Source organism: Chiroxiphia lanceolata, chromosome 3, assembly GCF_009829145.1.
Source record: "Chiroxiphia lanceolata isolate bChiLan1 chromosome 3, bChiLan1.pri, whole genome shotgun sequence".
In the NCBI taxonomy this organism is placed as follows: Eukaryota; Metazoa; Chordata; class Aves; order Passeriformes; family Pipridae; genus Chiroxiphia; species Chiroxiphia lanceolata.
Window position 1 is genome coordinate 83,547,912 of NC_045639.1, and position 20,167 is coordinate 83,568,078.

At 37.2% G+C, this 20,167-nt stretch overlaps 1 protein-coding gene across 1 annotated transcript; it reads left to right on the forward strand.

Moving 5' to 3' along the window:
* Nucleotides 1–374: 374 nt before the first annotated feature.
* LCA5 (lebercilin LCA5) lies at nt 375–19,117 on the forward strand. The gene is given in 19 exon segments (XM_032683621.1): nt 375–429; nt 737–806; nt 909–1,025; nt 1,648–1,763; nt 3,067–3,256; nt 6,428–6,814; nt 9,220–9,398; nt 9,401–9,514; nt 9,517–9,672; nt 9,675–9,778; nt 11,275–11,419; nt 12,663–12,684; nt 12,686–12,750; nt 13,866–13,985; nt 13,988–14,010; nt 15,819–15,957; nt 17,714–18,204; nt 18,206–18,382; nt 18,385–19,117. Coding segments are annotated over 14 exon segments (2,073 nt in total). The 5' UTR covers nt 375–429; nt 737–806; nt 909–1,025; nt 1,648–1,763; nt 3,067–3,256; nt 6,428–6,611; the 3' UTR covers nt 18,520–19,117.
* Nucleotides 19,118–20,167: the final 1,050 nt, after the last annotated feature.

Consider the following 20,167-nt stretch of genomic DNA (forward strand, 5'->3'; position numbering starts at 1 on the left):
AGGGCAGGAGAGACTCAGGGAGGGCAGAGCAGGGCAGGGCAGGGCAGAGCAGACTCAGGGTAAGGCCGCGGCCCCACCGCCTCCACCGGGTCTCCCCAGGCGCCGCGCCAGCCGGGCCCGCAGCGCCCCCTGCCGGCGCGGTCGGAGCCGCGCGGAGCGGCAGCGCGACCTGAGCCCCGCACGGCACCCCCCCCGCCCTGCAGCACCTCAGCCAATCAGCGACCGGTGTGCGGCTCTTCACCAATGGGAAGAGCAGCTGCCCCGATCTGGCAGGGCGAACAGCCAATGGCTGGCGCCGAGGGCCCGCCCCCCCACACCGCCCGTTGCCGGGGCAGCCGCTGTCAATGGCCGCCGCGCGGCCCCTCCGAGCGTAACGCGGCAACCGCCGGCGCGTTCACCGGGCGGGCGGGGCCGGGCCGGACTGGGCAGGTACCGTCGGAAGGGCCGGGACGGGGGTGGCGGGGACACCGAGGGGCGGAGGGGACATCGAGGGGCGAAGGGAGCGTCTGGGGGAAACTGGACCGCGGCAGGGGGAGGTTGTTTTCCTGGGGGCTGCGGACGCTGGGAGCGGGCCCGGGCCTAGGTCTGGGCTTGGCCTCCGAAAAGTCTCGGGCCGCCAGTATTCAGTCTCTTTCCTGCGAAGTCATTTAGCGTGGGTACGATTCGGTGACTACGCTTAAAGTGTGTTGTCAGGAAGTGCTGACTGAAAATAACATTCGATGTATTCTGTGCTCAGTGAAGGAAAGCTGCCCACTTGCACTTTGGGAACTGGAGAGCTGTTCCTAGGGATGGCTAAGCTGAACTAGGTAAGTCTGCACATACTGGGATAGTGGTGGGAATATGAGCGACGGCGTGGGCCTCCGTGGTGGAGTCTGATTTAGAAACATAATCTCTTTTCCTGGTTATAGGACTAGCCTGAACATTCCCTGTTTGATGTTTCCTCATCCCTGACCTGGACCTTAGAGCAGCTTTTTCATTTTGAGAGCCGATGCAAGTAACACTGTGTATTACTGTCACAGAGTCAGGTACACATAACATTGGCTTTTAAATATTGCTTTTTAATTCACCAAAATGCAGGACAAGAGGACATAATCTTAAGCTGCACCAGGAGAGGTTCAGGTTGGACATTGGGCAGAATTTCTTCACAGAAGGGTTGATAAGACATTGCAATGGGCTGCCCAGGGAAGTGGTGGAGTCACCGTCCCTGGAGATATTTAAGGAAAGACTGGACATGCCACTCAGTGCCGTGGTCTAGGTGACACGGTAGTGTTTGGTCATAGGTTGGACTCAATGATCTCAGAGGTCTTTTCCAACCTCATTGATTCTGTGAGTCTGTGAGAAGCTGGTAAACCTAGAAGAAATGCATAGTTAAGTCAACAGCGGCAGAAAACTTCCCTAATAAAATACTTCCTCCTCACTAAAGTCTCATCACTGAGTGTATTTTCATGTGATTTATTATTTTGCTCCTCTCTCTTCTGGAAAAAATACAGCATTTGGTTATCAAAAAGATGGATGGGGGAAGAGGAGGGAGACTAATTTCTTTTGAAGTTTTTCTTTGCTCTTAACTTCAGCGCTTTAATAACTTGGATTGATGCTTTTGTACCGGCCTGAAGCTGCCTTTCTTGCATTGTCCCTCTCTCGGAATAGGTGGAAGAACTGAGGAGGCCGTTAGAGGTCAGTGTTTGTACTCGGGAAGTGTCGTTCAGCGACCAGTGAAAACACCGGGCGTTCCCTGGTCTTGGAAGGGTGTTAATACTGAAAAGGTCATAAAAAGTTTTATGAGTCTTACATTACAGAACTAAGCTCTGGGTGTACTGTGAGAGAAGAATTACTAAGTGGTTTTCCTTTCTGTCTGTTGCTTAATACCTGTAGTCCAATGGTTCTATTTCTGTTTCTGTGATTTACTTAGGAGTAATAGGGAGAGAATCTCCTGTCACCATTGCAGTTGTTTTGTGTTCTCTGTTCTGTCTATGTCCTTTGCAGTGACCTGGTGCTCGACTGTTTTTTGTAATAGTGAACGTGTTTTCAATACAAAATATGGAAATAATAGCAATAGATAGAAGTTATTGAAGTGAAAGGAGTATGAAATTCTGGAAACAAAACTCTTTCTAAAGTTTATGTAAGTCCATATTTACTTCAGCCATTCTATACTGACCTGATCTCGATTCCTTAGGCTTCTAAAAGCCTGCATGGAGTCTTGAGGAGAGGGGACTGGGGGTTTGGTGGTGGTGGTGGACCTCAGTAGACCCACTGCTAACCTATAGTGTTTCATTTGTGGATTCACACAAGTTGAACTTACTTGATAATCAGCTCAAACTAGTTGGTAACAATTGAAAAATCAGGTAACAAAAACATTTCTTAATTAGGCAGTCCTTAGGCTCACTGAAGTAAAACTCAAGTGTCCTAGTGATTCTTTTGTTCTCAAGATGAACTGTGCATTCTTTTGTTAATGGAATTATATTATAAACTGATGGAAAAATTAATTGGCAAGACTTGACAGACTAAGGTTTCTTGTTTTGTATGGAAAATATGATAATATTACCAATTTATAAAACTGAAAACCATTTGAAGATTCAAAAAATGTTTTTGGCAATTCTCAAGGGAGCTTTCATTGGTTCACCTTTTTCAATTTGTTTTCAGTCCATTGCTTTTCTGAGTACTTCCAGAATACATCAGAAATTTCTGTTCATTTATATTGCTGTTTGTCAAAATGATACTTAATATAGCAAAATATTCTTAAAAGTGGGAAATATCCAGTACGGAAGTGATGGATAATTCTAATCCTTGAGTTCTTACAATTTGTTTGTTTTAAATACAGTGAGTTATGAAAAGCATTCTTCAGAACGATTATTGCCTCTTTAGTGGACTCTTGCGGGACTGTAAAATAACTGATCAGCTTTAAGTTGGTATGTGAAAGTGACTGTTCTTGTTTTATATATATATAATTAGACATCTTGATGATTGAACTGTAGGAATTTATGCCTTCCCTAAATGCTATCCCATTTGTTTTCAAACAAGAAAAAGTCTGTGCGTGATGATTTCTTTTTATCCTTCTGTGTCCTGAAGGCAGACAAAATTTGTGTCTGTGCTGTATCTACACTGTTGAAGGTACTTGCGTCACAGAGTAATCCCTGCCTGCACAGAGGACTAGGTTAACACCTCTGGATGTAGTGGTGCTTCTAACAGTGATGTAAAGTCTGGGACTCCTCTGGATGCCACATGTACCACTGTGGCCATGGAACAGTCTTGTGTCCAAGTAAGAGACTAGGTTGCTTGAATTCCTACCAGTTTGTTTTATTCAGCAGTTATAAGCAAAACAAGGAACACAAATGCAGAGCCAACAAATGATCATTGGTCTAATTAAAATCTTAACGGTCTAATCAAAGATTTGGTATTAGTCCAGATACTAACACAGTTCAAGCCACATGTGGTTACAGTGATACAGACACAAACAGTACCAAACCCTCTGGTGTTATCTTTGCCCACTCACTCATCCTCTGGGACTTGACTGGATTCAACTGGGAGGGGGATGTCTTTACAGTAAGTCATCAACATTCCCTGGCAGGAGGAGGATGCTGATGGTTTCTCCCTCCTTGCCTTGTGTCCATTTGTGATCATTTTTACATGGTTGATAACACACTTATCGACGCCTTGCTCTTTATTCTATTCTGTTCTATTCTAATGATTGATTCACAGTTCCACATTACATCTGAATTTACTCCACACAGTGTGTTTTATATATGTTAAGTACTCATTCTTTGTCCTCTATGTTACTGGGTTTTATCCAACTCCCAAGGCTGCCTCCCACAGAATTAAGCACAGGTGAGATGTTACAGCTTAGGGCTCCAGCACTGTACTGTGTTGACACTTTCAGGCCCTTGCAGTCACCTCATGCCTGTACCCCCCCTATGGTGCATTTTTGCAAGGGTTGTAGATCACAGATGGTTCCCTCTTCACAGAATAACTACTGGTTATTGCTGTCCGTTACTTTAAAACATAAATGTATACAAAGCTAAGCAAAAAGCTACAACAAATTAGATAAGTTCCCTGGTTGTTAACTTGAATTTGTTGCAGCTAAATAAGCTGTAGCAAAGCTCCAGGCACCCAGGATGAGTTCAGACAAAGTCTGGCAAGTTTTGTTAGCTGGAAAGAAAGCCTGTGGCTTCAATGACACCGCCTCACTTCATGTGGGTTACAAAAGCAACTACTGGTTTTAATGTCTTTTTTTCGTCAGAGTGACTGTAAGAATATGAGATCTGTGTTAAAGCCCTCCAGAGTACTATTTTTGTATCTCATGTTAGTACTTTAATATAAATATATTATTTTATATTTTTTTTGTATTCCCTGAAATTCTGTCCTGTGGAGGCAGACCTGATGTAGTCTTGTCTGTGCATGCTCTGGAGAACATGTTATCCCCAAAACTCTGCCTGTGTTTTAGTTTGTTATTAGTTCGCTCTTCAAGGAGCAAAATAACGTATATTCTGCACAGGTGTTTGTGGGGCCAGGGCTTAGGAGTGGAGCTGTTTGGGCGTAGGACAGCACCTTCATATGTTCTGATGTTCTTACATGATCTCAGTTTTGCACTCATGTAAATGCATGGGGCTCTTCATTACACTTAAACTGAGACAAGATAATACAGTTGTGGTTAGGTCTATACTTTTGAAATATCCTTAGTAATTCCATTATTTCAGAAGGAAAAAGAACAGTCAATACAGATCATTTGAATGTTCACAATAGCTGATACCTTCCAAGCATGTGTTTAGCAGTCTCTAGAACAGTTGATCGTAAGCGTAGCTTGTCTTTTTTCTGGGCTTTGCAGTGAAATTTTAGTTTTCATCAGAATCCTTTTATATAAGTTTTAGGCATGCCATTATTATTATTTAGACCACTTTGAGAATATTTAGATGCCTACAAATCATTATTTTGAAAAGTTACTCCCTGAGTAAAGAAAAATACTCTTTTCCAGGTAATTCTGTATTAATTTCCCAGCAGCTTCCCAGTTTAGCAACCTGATGGGATATTTATTCCTCTAATTCTTTCTGTATAGATTATGAGGGCAAATGGATTCAGTCCAGTCACTTGAGATAGAGTTGTGCTAATAGTGAAGTGTGCCAGAAAGCTGGAATTTGTAACAAAAACAGTCTTGGCAGCTGACATTTCTGTTCTGCTTGGCTATGCAATTCTGCATGTATAGGCAGTGAAGGCTGAGAAGCAGGCAAAGTTTATTTTATTGGGAAATAATACAGTGAAAAATTTACAGCTCATTTGCAGGTGTGTTGAATGTCCTGCAGCGTAGAGCAGTTTTGATTGAAAGCTGCTCAGTTTTTTTGTGTGTAATTTGCTTTGTCATTTGGAAATGAGCTAGGAGCTTATGTCATTCAACAGGTAGAACTGATGAGCTCTGGTACAAGGCCTATTTATTCACCCATTAGGGGCTTGATGTTGGATTGAAGAGAGATAGAGAAATAAGCTTGAGAGCTGTGAAGAGTGTTGAGAGAGACAAAAGACCTGGGAAGCTGAGCTTAGTCAGTAAAACACTTCTTAAACTGTTGAGAGAATTCTTTTGACTGAGAAGGTGAAGAAAATTTTAACGTATTTACTCCATTATATTCTCAGGAAGTGTCTCCAAAAATAAAAAATGAAGTGATTTCACCTTGTGATTATGGGATTTTTCCAGTTCATATCAAAAGATAGGCTGCAGGAGGGGCCGTTCTCATTTTATACCTGCTGCAGGGGTACTGTTTACCATATACCAACAGTGTAGTATCTCTTATCAGATATAAGTAATATATATATATAAAACATGTGTGTGCTGGTCAGTTCTTAAAGACATGAAGCACTAGATTTTGAAGGATATGAGAGTACTTTCCAGGGTGAAGATTGTGATATTTAGGTACAGTCTCATTAGTGGTTAGGGACAGAAGGTACTCCAGATAAATGGGACAATTATTTTCAAGCCCATTATTTAACATCATTGGACTGTCAGAAATTGTGAAATAGAGGATTTAGTCAAATTCTACCAATATCTCAATTCTAGTTGCATGGATAAGTTGTTAATTCATTTGGTTTGGAAGTTTTAAAACATGTCTAAATTAGTTTCCTGAATAGTGTCAAACTTTTACTTGTGTTCTATTTTGTTTCCCAAATTCTTCTTTTCCCCTCTCTATCCTGGGAGTAGTTTCTTATTCTTATTCTGGATTTAATTTTCTGAATTCTGTGTTAATTATCTGATTTCTCTTTTGGGATTGAAGAGCCTCAGTCTTCTGAAAATAATAGTAGCATTCCGAGACTGATGTTTGTCACATTGAATATATATCTTAAGGTAACAAGGTTGTAAGAATCTTGAATAATTTTACAGGTTTTTTACCTTTCTTTCTTAACAGCGGAACACTGTTCTCACTTTCTTTCTCTCTCTAAATTGCTACAGAGAAATGCATTCCAAATGATAACTGCTGCTTACTGAACTGAACTGCAAAGATCTCATGCTTTGGAGATGAAGATGATAAACCCAAGGAAATAATCCAGCTACTCCCGTTGTGGCAACTGAAATCTCCTTTGTGCCAAAATGAACAGTCTTTGAGAAAAATCTGGAAAGCTGTAAAATCTGAAAAATGGGAGAAAGAGTAAGGAGCCCAGATTCTGAACACGAGAGGAAATCAGATGAGGATAAAAATAGTGACTCCTATTATTCAGATGAAGGTAATGCATCTCATTCATCCAGCCAGTCGCCAGCACTAAGCTCTCCATCTACAAGCCAAGAAAAGAGACATCACAAAACACAGGCTTCAAACAGCCTTGTGCACTACCAAGGTAGGTAGATAGCAGAAATTGCTGCTTTGTAACTGCTCCAAAGAGTCAATTACCTTTGAAAACTGAAACAAAAGTGGAAAACTAGCGTTATGAGGATCTACAAGTAAGGTTCATGTGAATAACACTACAAATGGCAGGTAGACAGTAACTGCTCTGTTGTAAACTGAAATTGATCTGTTCCTGCATAAGGAGGGGTGTTGGTGATTTTCAGAATTCTTCTTATATTTCTTAACAAGAGAACGTGGCCTTTTGTTGAATCATGCTGATGCTTGCTTTTTCTTCTTGACAAAAAACTCGAGGCCAAGGACCCAAGGGAAGTCCTTACTATGCAGTCTGTAAAAGAGAGACAATTATTAGAGCTCCCCTGATGAGATAACCTAAAGATATCTGTCTTGTGGAAGTCTAGTTGACTGAGCTTTACAGGGTAATACTGTGACTTTCAACAAACAAATGAAGACCAGCAATGTGGCAAGAGAGAAAATGGGTTTGGCGACAGTTAAGTTCAGGTAGAAATTTAAAAGAAAGCTTTTCCTGTTCCTTCCCTGAGGGTAAAATATTTCCAATTTGAGGTGACATAGCTCCACTTTGAGCTCCCTCACAGACATAAGCTGCTTTCTTGACTGAGGTGAACATCCCTGCAAAAAAGAAGAGAATGGTTATACAGGTCCTGGGCTGAAATAGGGATATGAAGCTTTCTGCCATGCTTTGACAGCTTGTTTTAAATAACTGTATGCGTTTTCTGGTGAAGTCGTAGCATGTCCTGCCTTACTTGAGCAAGTGTCCTAGTTTATTTGTAAGTGCTTAATACTGTATGAATCATTTGGTCAATGTTATGATCTAGATTGTGCCAGAAGGTCTTGAATTTGCCCAGGGAGTGGATCTCTTCAGATCCTCGCCAGTGTGAGTGTCCTGGTGCAACTGGTGTTTTGCTGAGCTTCTCTGTGTTCCAAAGTGGCATCTTCTCCATAGTGCTCATGGGTTAGCTGCTGGAAAACAAAAACTGCAGTTCCTCTGTGCTATTTAATTTGAAGGGGGCAAATGAATTACATAGCCAGTATTGAACATAATTATTACATGAAGGTATTGTGAATGTCATATTATGTTGTCTTGAAAGACACTATGCCCCAATTTAACTATATGATCAAAAGTGCAATCATGGTAAATTTGTCCTGAGTATGGAGAAATTCTTGAAGGAGCTGGAATTCTATGGTAAATGGGAATTCCCTTAGTTGGTGGTAGGAGTGGCATCATTCCCGCAGTGCATGTATTAGATAATCTTTTCACACCTGAGTATGACATAAGTGTTCTTTGTAAAGGAAAAAAAACACACCTTCTTTTGTTTGCCCAAGCTGTGGAAAAAATGAGCATCAAGCAGAAAATGAATGAGCATTTGTGCAAAATTTTTATAGGAAATTATGAAAGTATATTTTTAAGCTGTTATTTTTGCTGAAAAGTATTCTCTAGAGAAACATGCTGAGTGCCAAAGGGGAGGAAGAATTTGCTGTCACACACACTCACTGTCTGTGTATAGGTAACTGCACTATTGCTGTATCCCAGCTTTCCAGCTGGAATTATAAACTGCTGCTCAGTGTATTTCTTTCAAACACTGAGGTACCTTAATGAATTAAGCTTGTATGAATTATCTCTATTAATTCAATTGTTTTAAGAGATATTTTTCATGGATTATATGCTTTATTTTTTGAGTGTGGCTTGAGAGACAAATAAGATAGAAACAAAATGTTCAGCTTTTATGTATGGGGATGGAAATAAAATAATAATACCAAATAGGAATGCGAGCAGTGCATACAAGTAATCAAATGAGAATACTGTGTGGAAAATAGCTTATGATACAAGAATAAATTATTCAAAGAGAACTGAATTTTCATGGGATTTGTAATTTTGCTTTGGAGGCTTTTTGCATTGAGCCTTTGAAATCTGCTGTTTTGTCTGTAAGCACGGCAGCTGGATTTGAAAATACTACTGCATTTATCTGGGAGAATTACATCTTGCATAATACATAACTAGCTAGTGATTAGCTAATTGTTGCCATTTTAAAGCATTTGATAATTTCGTATGCATTATATCATATTTCTAACCATTTTAATAAACAATATCAAATATGATTGTTGTCTCTGATCGATTTTGCAGATGATTACTTTACAATGGTCCTGTATTAATGGCTGCAAATATTACCTCTTACAGTAGATCACAGACATAGATCTCCATTTTTTGGCTATCAAAAGGAACATAGGTCTATCATGTATATGCCTTTATTGTGTGGTTTGAAATCTACCATCTCTGCTAAGTATTGAAAAATTGTTTTAGGCAGAGCTTGATTCCAAGAAGGATGCCTGAGTAGACAAACTGCCTTGTCTAATAGTAAACATGCTTTTTATTTTTTCTCTTTAGCCACAAGAAATTGGATTCCAAATATGCACCAAGCAAGAGAGGGACACGGTGGGGTTTCCGTTCTCAGAGCCTCACTAGGGATTCTCCTGCAAAAGATATAGATCTTGTTACAAAAAGAGTTCTTTCTGCGAGGCTGCTGAAAATCAATGAGCTCCGAAATGAACTGACTGAACTCCACATCAACTAGATGAGCTGCAGAAGGAAAACAGGGCACTGAAGAGGCTTCAGCACAGGCAGGAGAAAGCCCTGAATAAGTTCGAAGATACAGAAAACGAAATCTCTCAGCTCCTTGCTCGGCAAACAATGAGATTAGAATATTAAGGGAGCGCCTACGAAAATCTCAGGAGAGAGAACGTGCAACTGAGAGACGGTTGAAAGATTCGGAGGATGAACTGTACAGAACAAAAACTGTCCTGCAGAAACTGAAAAAGCTGTCTGCAGATAAGCACCTTGCCGAAGAGACGACCTGGCAAAGAAACTAGCCAATGCAGAGAGCGGCTAGAGGACAGGAAAAAAGATGTTAAAAAAATAAAAAAAAAAAAAAAAAAAAAAACAAAAGGTGAGATGACTTCTTCTTGAAGAAATTTCAGATATTTCTTACCATAATGATTGTAATTTTCACAGTCATGGAGCAAACAGAAAATCAGCATTTTTGGTTTTACACAGAAGTAGAATCAAGTAAATTATTTCCAAGGTGATTATGTAGTTACATACTTGGTAGTTGTGCATTCAAATTTCTGTTTACAATTAAGTGTGTTTTCTCAGAATATAGCCTTGTGCTTTTAAGTTTTTATAACTAATAATAATATTTCAGAAGTGCATGCAGTTATAATACAACTCTAAGCAATCTAATTTATCCTCTTGGAGGGGAAGCATTTGTTAAAAATTTCTGGGTATTTAGGGAACTGTACACTAAAATTCTAAAAACCCCCTATATAGTAATTCTTTTTCAATTTTTGAACAGCATTCATGCAGTGTTTGATTGTCCACTATTCTGCACACCCAAGAGCTCAGCTGAACAAACTTAGAGCATTTTTTAAATACTGAAATGATCTTTAAAACATATTATAGATATGCATTTTAAGAAATTTGTCCAATATATTTTTTTAATTTTGTCCAGCCAAAATATTTATTTTTTTAAACATGTCTAAGTGTGTCTACACTGTAAATATGTCTATAAACTCTTCTTACTTAAAAATTGTGTTAACACTATTACATCTGTTGGTAGTTGTACTGGTTTTGTACTAGATATTTTTATACATAGTACGTAAATTTTATCATTTTTAGATGAAATTGTCTTGGTCATTAAAATTATATTGAAGTTTGCTGTCTATTAGTAATTAAACCTAAATTACATTATATAGATAATAGATCTGAAAATCCAAAGGATTAAGCTGGAAACTAACCTTTTGTAAAATAAATCCCAAAGTACAAAGATATAAACCACTGAGTTAGCCAAAACACCTCACCCTGTAGTGTTACCATCTGCTATCTGTAGTTTTATGATCAGGTATTTCAGCATTTGTAGTACTAGATCATGTTAAAATAAATCATGCTTTAAAAAGTAAGGGATTTTCTTGTACTTTTTTTTCCTTCTTTCATCAACACAGTTCACTTAAAATATCTATTGCAAGACAAAGGTATGTAAATGCAACTGTAATCACAGGCTAGTTTCTAGTTGAAAGTTTAAAAATTCTTTCATGTTCTTCCTTCTAATCCTGCACTCTGAGGAGGAATTTTGTCTCTAACTCATCAGTTGGAGATTTGTCTTAAAGATGTGGAGGTCCACTGTGGCAAGAGCCTTGCAGAAAGTACTGTGAGTTCCCATTATGTCCTCAAATCACCTCTCAGTACTCAGAAGGATGAGCTGCAGCATCTGCAGGTGCTCTGTCTGCCCCCTGAAAATTAGGATTAAAGGTTTAAATGTATTCAGTGTTACGGAAGTGGTGGAACTGATATTTAAATAAGACACTGGTTTACTGTAGTTTTATTTAAGTAATTTGACTATAGAAAGTACTTCGGTTATTAAAAAATAATATTTTGTTTTAATTGAAGGATCTGGAAAGAAATCTTGAGTTAAGTGGTAGCAGTTTTCAACGAGAGTTACATTCAAAGAAAAAAAAGCTATATGAGGCTCAAGAAGAAAACAGAGTTCTCCAAGAAGAGCTTCATCAGCTAAATCAGAAGCTGAAGGTAAAATGTGGAAGGAGTAGAAGTTGCTAACCATGTTCTGGCATTTTATCTTTGGAAGTATCTGCAATTGGGTTTGAATAGTTTAGCAGTAACTGCAGTCTCTGATGTGTACTTAATTTTGTACCACGTGTGAGTTCTTTTCCTGCCTTAAATCGAACTGTTCTGTGCTCTGACCTTCCAGTGTTTATAGCAGGAATGTTTCTACATTAATCATTATTGTTAGCACTGGTTAAGAAAAGTAAGATCAAGTACATAACCAAGCACTGAGATTAAACCACAAAATCTACTGGAAAATTAGGTTTTGAACTCTTGAATTCAAAATTAAATCTGCAGGCATAAACAGTACTTTATGTTACTAATGTACTTACATTGCAGTAGGTCTGTGTAAAGATTAATTTAATGTATTTTTTGTATCCTCATGTGTTGCTAAATTTGTGCAAAGGTTTATTTGCATCCCCCCCAGCCATTGTTGCCCAAATTCTCAATTAAAGTACTTAAAATATTGTTGTGTTCTACCCAGTCAGTTTATCTTTAGGGAAAAAAAAAAATAAGTAAGACTTGAGCTAAAGTGCTTAGTTTCTAGGAGAATTTCCTTGAAACTCCAAGACTCAAACATGTTGGAGATGCACCAGTTCACCACCTTCCTAGCTATTAAGCAAGTAATAGTGTTAGTAGCTCTAAAACTTACTTGTTTATAGTAGGTATTTTAAGCCTGGTTTGTTAGTGGAGAATTTGATGGTTTGAAAATATTTTCATTGTCAGATGATGTCGCTGCTCATTTCTGCATTTTATTCAATAAATGTGCTAAAAGAAGAGTTTGCCTCTACCTCTATGATACAATGGGCCTCAGCTCCCTGATAGTGACGTGCCCTGTGACAAGTTGCTTGCATTGAAATGTTTAACTCTTTACAATACTTAAAATTTAGTTGTGCAATCTATACATATTGTAAGTCTTGTTTGTGTTTATGGAAGCATTGGTGTTTACTTTTATTTTCACTGCAGAGCTGCCTTTTTTTCCCCTAATATTTTGCTAATGAGTTTCTTTTGGGAGAAAGTTCTATCTGCTTTCTTATAACATAAACAAGGTTAGGAATGTGATTGTTATCCTTAAAACACTGGGTGAAACAATTGATTACTCTGTTTCTATTTACAATATGTATTTTTAATTTGATTTACAGCTTTGCTAATGGCTAGTAAATGAAATATTAGTAATTCATTGTTATACCTACCTCTTTCATTCACGGAGAAAGAAAGAGAACTTGAAGCAAAAAATATATGCTAATCGTATGTTGAAGCTATCACCAAGAAAAGACATGGATATTGTACAAAGAAAAAGAGGTAACTTGTATAAAGCAATAAAGAAAAATTATTGGCATCCCTTTGAAATGACTCAGCTGGTTTATACCTTTGGTGACACTTGGAATTTCACTCTGGTGCTGCTTGTTCAGGAACGTTTATCTTTTTGCACTGCTTTCATCACAGCACTGGTTACAAAGGAGGGCACGTGGATTGTTGACTGTTCTATAACTGCAGCAGAACCAAAACATAGAACTTTACCAAACAGGAGACTTCACTCCTTTCATATCAGATGTTCTTGGCTAAAGGAGGAGGGGAAGGTTGTTAGTAAAATCTCTGATAGATCATAGGTAATGTCCACTTGACAATAAATAACAGAAGCTTTAAAAATATGTATTTTCACTGCTATGAATATTTTGGTGATCTGTTTTATTTATTTCTTACTGATTCAAGTTTACTGTCTGTCATATGAGCTGCACTCCTTTTTTCCTCAAAGGGTGCATATGTCCCTGAACATAATCTTCTAAAATTATCAGTACCGTGATTTCTTCTGGTGTGAAAAGACAGCCTCAAACCTTATGCTACCCACATAAATATGTGTTCTATGTGTGTACTTGGGCTATTATCACTGAATCAGTAGAATCTATTTGTCAGAAGCAGCAGAAATTTATGAGACTGTTTTAAATATTTAATGCCAGTATTTCAAACAGTTTGTCTACTGCTCATTTTATTATAGATGCTCTACTATTATCCCATTTTAGGTTCAGATTTTTTAAAATGTTATTCCTTAGAGATAAGTGTACATGTTTCAAAGATGCAAATAAGTGAATTTTAATTTTATGAGTTTGCTTCTGTGACAAGCAGTAAGATGAGTGACATATTTTGTGGGGATTTTTAACAAATACTCAATATACTGTAATGACACTGTAAGTAGCTTTAAGGTGGTTTTTTAATTCTTTTTTCCAGTAGAATTTTTGCATGCATTTTTTTATTTTTTTCTTATAATTAGCTTTTACAGATGCTTAAAACAACAATACTTTCCACTTCCATTGACTTCAATACAGTCTTTTATGTTTGCTGCAAATCAGGAAAAATGAGACATATAGCAGGATATTTTTAAGCAAAACCACAATTTAATTAGTTTATATTTTCTACAGCCAACAACCAAAATACTAAAAAAGGACCACTCCTCACAAAGGGTGTACAAACCAGTGGATACTTCTCACCAGCAGAACTTCTTCCGGAATCAGAATTTGTCTGTGGTGACACAGTAAACAAGAAGAAGGAATTCTTCCTAAAATAGTGAGTTCCATAAAATTTGAGACCTGCTCCAGATAATTCACCTATCAGACTATTCAAGGCAGAGCTTTTAGAAAATATATGTAAATATACAATATAAATATATAGAAAATACGATTTAGAAAACATTCTGGGTTTTAAGAGAAAATCTACCTTTCTACAAGTAACGTGCTCCATTTTTGTGACAGTTTATCATATTCTGTGTCTTGAGCCACTACCTCAATTTGTTTCTTTTTCTGCCACTGTCACATCTTTCACGTTTTTGAGGCTTCATTTTGTTTTCTCCCCTTTTCTTTGTTTCTAATGCTTGTTTGAGCAATCTGTTAAACAGTGATGGCTGCTTTTCTCTCTTTTCTCTTTGGTCTTAATTATGGTTTCTTTTACTTTCCAGATTTATTTCACAATGCATAAATGTAACACTTCCTCTTATTGTCACAGTGCTGGTATTTCTTCTGACTTTCCAGCTTTGTCAAAATGCTTGGGATTTTTTTTTTTCCATTTCCCTTTTTATTATAAAAATAGTACTATTAGAACTATTCCTAATACTTTTGTGACCCCAGGCTAAAATCAAAGAGATTTGTAAAGTCTTAAAGATCAGAATGAGCCAGATTCTGGTACAAATTGTACAAGTAAGGCTAGAACAATTTTTCAGAAGTAATGCTCTGAGGATGGTCTTGACTGGCTTCCAGTTAGGGCTGAAACTTTTTTGTGGCTGTTTCATTTGTATATTCTCTCTTCCAAAATCCTTTCTGTAGCTATGAATGTAGTTTAATGTATAATTATTCCAATATACTTGGGCGTGTGAGTTACAAAACCATACAGTTGGTACAAGTGCAGTTGGACTCATGAAATCCAACTATATGATCTCTATATGGTTATTGCTTTAAATAATGCAAATTAGATTTGGGTAGTGAGTTTTTAAAGTGAAGCATTTTAAATACCTGGCTACCATCTTCTTACATAGTTTATACTTTTTAATATAACAATGATATTCTTGTACATGAAGGGAAATACTTTCAAGTTTTTTGACTAATAGTCATATTTTCTTTGTTCATTAAGTAGTAACTATTTCACTTAGAAGTGTATTTTTAATCTAGAAGCTTATTTTGCTCTAAAATGAGCACAGCCTACAAAGTTAGCTCCCACATGTTGGACTACACTGACTTTTTCTTCACTTCATTGCCACTACTTTTCTGTATTATTAATATCAGCGGTGAAAATCACTATCTTTTCTGCAGGTTCCTTCCTTTTAAATGTGTATGTATACTCACTAGCTGAATTTGTCATGCAAGAATAAGTCTTTCTCCTTCACTGTTTGTTACTTAATACTTCAAAAATTTGAGAAACTACCTGAATCTACGACCCACTTGCTTGAGTAAAAAGATCAGATTTAGGAAGTAGAGGGTTACTAATTGCTTGCTTGTTGAGAGAATAAGGTGGTGAGGTTTGGCCTTCTGTTAAAGTCCTTAAAGAAGACAACTTCTGACTTCTAAAGAAAACTACCCTGACAGTGATAATTTTCCTTTATGACATTGGAGCTGCAGCTTCCCTGAAATGTGTAATACAGAATAGAGTTGACTGTCTATTCATTTTGTTTCAGGTGTATAAAACAATGGTAGAAGTGATGATATTTTGGGGCCAAACCCCTGGGTTGTCAAATCTGATTTGGTTTAGGGTAACTTACTTTTTCTATGTGTAGCAGTAAGAATGTGATTTCAGAATGACATAGAAGTTCTTATGATTTTGTTAGTTTGTTTGTTTTATTGGCTATTTTTCCCCATCAGTTTTGGTTTTGTATTAATGTGTTTCAGGAAAAAGAAACTCGAGACAAAGGGTGGAAAGAGCAAACAGACCTTCTAAGACAGGACCAAAACAGGGAAAGGGAAGAGAAACTGAAATATTTTCAGGAAATGCAGGCTTTAGAGGAGAGAGTTTCAAAACTTCATGACGGTAAGGAAAGGGGTAGCTGAAGGCTGAAAGATGCACCATAGAATACTAATCAAATGAGGCTGCTGGTTTCTGGTGAGAAAAGCAAAATGATTTTGCAGCGATCACTACAGTGGAAAATTATTTTCAGTTATATTATGCAAAGAAGAATCAGAAAGAAATATGGATATAGAATAATCTGTGTCCTGTGATTAAGTATGCAACAGCAAAAAATGCTGTCCACAAAAAGCGTTGCAGTCTTAAGAGATTTTGGTTTACAAAACAAGAATGAGATAGCAGGTAAATGCTGATGTTAGTTCTGACTTGCTAAATGTTATTGAGGTAGGCAGTAGATTTTTACTGTTGTAGAACAAATCTGCTTTCTTTAATATAGCCTATTTTTTCAGTACACATCTACTTCACTTATTAATTGAAATTGTAGTTTTTCTTTTCAGTTTTGGTTATCTGAATCATTTGGTGTGGCTATTTGAGAAATGTCAGTTTCTATATTTTAATACTGCTTTTTTATTCACTTGATTTTCACAGCATCTTAATGACTTTTATTCATAAGTCAATCTCAAGTATTTTAGATGGACTTCACGCTGTCATGTTAAAGAACTCTTTCAGTGATTATAGTTAATGAACAGTAGCACTTATTGTATATGACAAGAATTCTAAAAATCTGTAGCTGTTTTCAGAGGTAAAGTCTGTGAAAATCTTCTAATACAACTTACATAAGCCAAGAATCTGCTCTATTATGTCTCTGAATAAGATGATTTAACCACCTTACCCATCGTACGATATAAGCTGGTATTTTCCCCACCTTACAGACAGAAAGGTAGCTCCTTACTTAATTTGATAGAATGATATACTACTGAAAAAATATCTATTAAATATTTTAACTGAACTGTTGCAGTTATTTCTGAAAACTTGAGCTGGATTACAGTAGATAACATGGAACTCCATGAAAACAGAAGTCAGAAATTTAAGTAAAGTGTTGAAAGGAGAATGCCAGTATGTTGCAGGGGCCAAGTAGTCATATTCAACTTTTGGCCAAATACATGTCTCTTGTCTCGATAGAAAAATATTTTGAAGAGAGAAATATTTGAGAAGCTTCCTCTTTCTTCTACACATAAGTATTTACAGGTTCTGGTTATAAGTTTGTTACTGTTTTGTACCTTTGGTGTCCCTTCATAGCTATGTGCAGTCACTCTCATTGAGTCCATGCAGTGATGCACAGGCACTTGTGTAAAGATGTTTTCTGTATGCAGTGGATGCAGTATATTTTAAATCATTCACTACTTGAAATAGGTAATGACTCCTATGACTTTGAGATCTGACAGCTTCACAGGAGTAGTTACCTTTATGGGAAAAAAACCCCAAACGTATATCCCAGGACTGGCCTAATGTCAGTGATGATGACAAAACTAAACTATTGTGCAAGTCAAAACTATTAAAATCAGTAATGTTGTATTAATTTTCATTCAAACCCAGGAAGTGGGAAGGCAATTGGCAGAAATTAAATTGCTCTGAAAATTCTAAAACATGGATAATGTCTGGATGCCTTTGGAAGATGACAATAGACTTTTATAGCTTAGCAGAGAACCAGGAGTGGATTTAGTTGTAATTTTGAAGAATTTATTTTTGCAGTAGGAAAACCACATTGTGCATAGAAGAGCATGTTAAAAAATCAATGGCTTTTGCTTGCATTATTTTCAAAATCTTTTAAGGGCACATTAAAATTAAAACATTTTAAATATTGCTTAAACATTTTTCACAGAGTGGGAAAGGAAAGAATATGACAAAATCAAAAAAGAAAGCAACTTTTTATTGGATAAAGAAGAGAAAATAAAGATGGAGGCAGAAATCCGCAAACCTGAAGTAGAGAGTGAAAGCCCTGAAATGTTGGAGGAGCGGCGAAAAAGAGAGTTCCTGCTTGCTAAAATGCAAGAAATTGATAGAGAAATTCAAAGTACAGCAAACATGAAACCAACTTCCCAAGCACCACTCACAAATACAGCAAGAAAATCTGATTCCCTGGAGAAAAAGGAAAAAACTAATCCATTCTTTGAGGTTCCAGGGAAGGTTACTAATGGATTTCCTGTAAAAGACAGCCAGGACGATGCCACAAGAGCACAAGGGCAGAAGGAACAAAATGTAAGGACTGTAGATTTAAGTTGTGAGTTAACATTTGGTAGTTATGTACCTTCCTTTGGGAAAGGATCAGGGAGACCAAGTTGGCTTACTCAAAAAACTGACAAATTAGAAGAAAAATGTTAAGGAAAATGCAGATTTCGATAGTAAGAAAGAAAAGAAGTCCAATTTAATGGAACAACTCTTTGGAAGCAGTGCCAGTACCATTGTTCTCTCTAAAAATAACAATACACCACTTTTTGATGTAGATTGGGATTCTAGTAATACTCCTTTTGTTGATAAAAATAGTAAACTCAAAGTAAAGAAGACAATGAGCTTTTTGGTGAAGGAAGAAACCTAAACAGACACCGTTTGCAATACACTACAAGCAAGCCAGGAGTTAAGACCCTTGGTTCTTTAGAAGATGAAATCGAAGAAGTAATCTTACAGTGATCATATTTTTATATGTTTCATATGTAAATACTGAAAACTATTTTCGTGTAATATTTATTAGATACAGATTTGAAAGATGTCAGATATATTGTAAAGCCTTATGAAGGAATAATTTGCATAAATGGGTATATGTATAGAGGAGAGGTGCAGTGCTTGTTTGTTTTTTTTTTACCTGAAGGCTGCTCACAATACACTGCTTTTCAATTGGAGTACTGCTTTTAGGCCTCAGATATTTTCTTTCTCACACATTTGGAGAGCCACTTAACTGTGCCAGGAGAAGGCATGTGTAATATCAGTCATGAAATGGATAGAAGAGACATTCCTAGCACAAATTCTCTTAGAAAGAGAATATTTTACTCTGCTGTCATGTTATCTCATAACATCAACAGAAGCACAATTAACTCAGGAACAGCCAATTTCTCTTTTGTGTAGGTTTTCTGTGGACCTTACTACCAAATGTTTCCAAGTCTTCTCATTTATACAGATTATATTTGTTACACAATGCCATTTTTTGTAATTTCTGAATTTTATATGTAAAATTCCAATCATTACTAAGTAATTTTTTAACAAAATGGTTTTATTAAATGAGTTGAGTAAATTTTTTGTGTGTAGATCCTCTTTAGTACAAAGTTCTGACTTTTTATATTGTTTATTGATATTGGGAAAGGAGCTGGCAGCAACATTGCTAGTGATGTCATTTACTGGTTGGTGCTGTGTACACAAATGAAAAAGGTAGGTAATGAAGGATTTAGCAGAAACATTTAAGAAAATAAACTGAAGGTCATTCCTTACTAGAACAACATATTTTGAAATGCCTCTCTGATCCCTATGAGCCTGATTCAAAACGTACTAAAATACAGAGAAGAAATCTCATAATTTCAAGATGCTCTGAGTCAAGATTTCTCTGAACACAATGATTTTTCTGAAAAGAAAGGCTGGTGTCTGCATCATGCAGTCACTTTTTTGCTCCCCCATTCAGAAAGAAAATTAGTCACAGATCCAGACCCAGTGTCTGGGACTGTTCTGACTTCTCGGTAGTGAAGAGCAGCTCATGTTCACCTGCTTGCTTATGGTCCCAATTATATTCATTGTAATATTACAGATTTTATCAGGTTCATTTTGCTTGCAGATGGTCAGAATATCAGGACAATTCTGACTGGCAACAGCGAATGTAACTGTCTGTGTTACTCTACTGCAGTGACTTCTTTGGGGGGAATACTGTGGCGTAAGAGGTAGGAAAAGTCTGTGAGTAGACACTGTGGGTGTTTGTGAGTGGCTGGTTATTTGTCTTAACTTCTTGTCCTACTTGTGGGTGACTGCTGCCCTTCTAGAAGAAGGCACCTCGCTCCTGAAGATACTTTTGAGGGGGTGGATTGTTTATTTTTCTTTCCTGTGGCTGAGGATTCTAAGGCATAAAACAATGATGTAGCTGCTGCAGTTATTAAGGATCGTGTGTATCAAGGTTGGTTTTTGTTTCTTTGCACATCAAGTCATTAACATCTGGCAAATTCTAATATCATGCAGAACTGATGTGCCCTGCTGCTTCAATTACAAATGTGTAGTTTCTAACTGGTTTGTATTATCAGCCCCTTCTTGAGTTCACAAATTTTCACATCCTGTTACCAGACACTTCCTGAAGCAAATACTG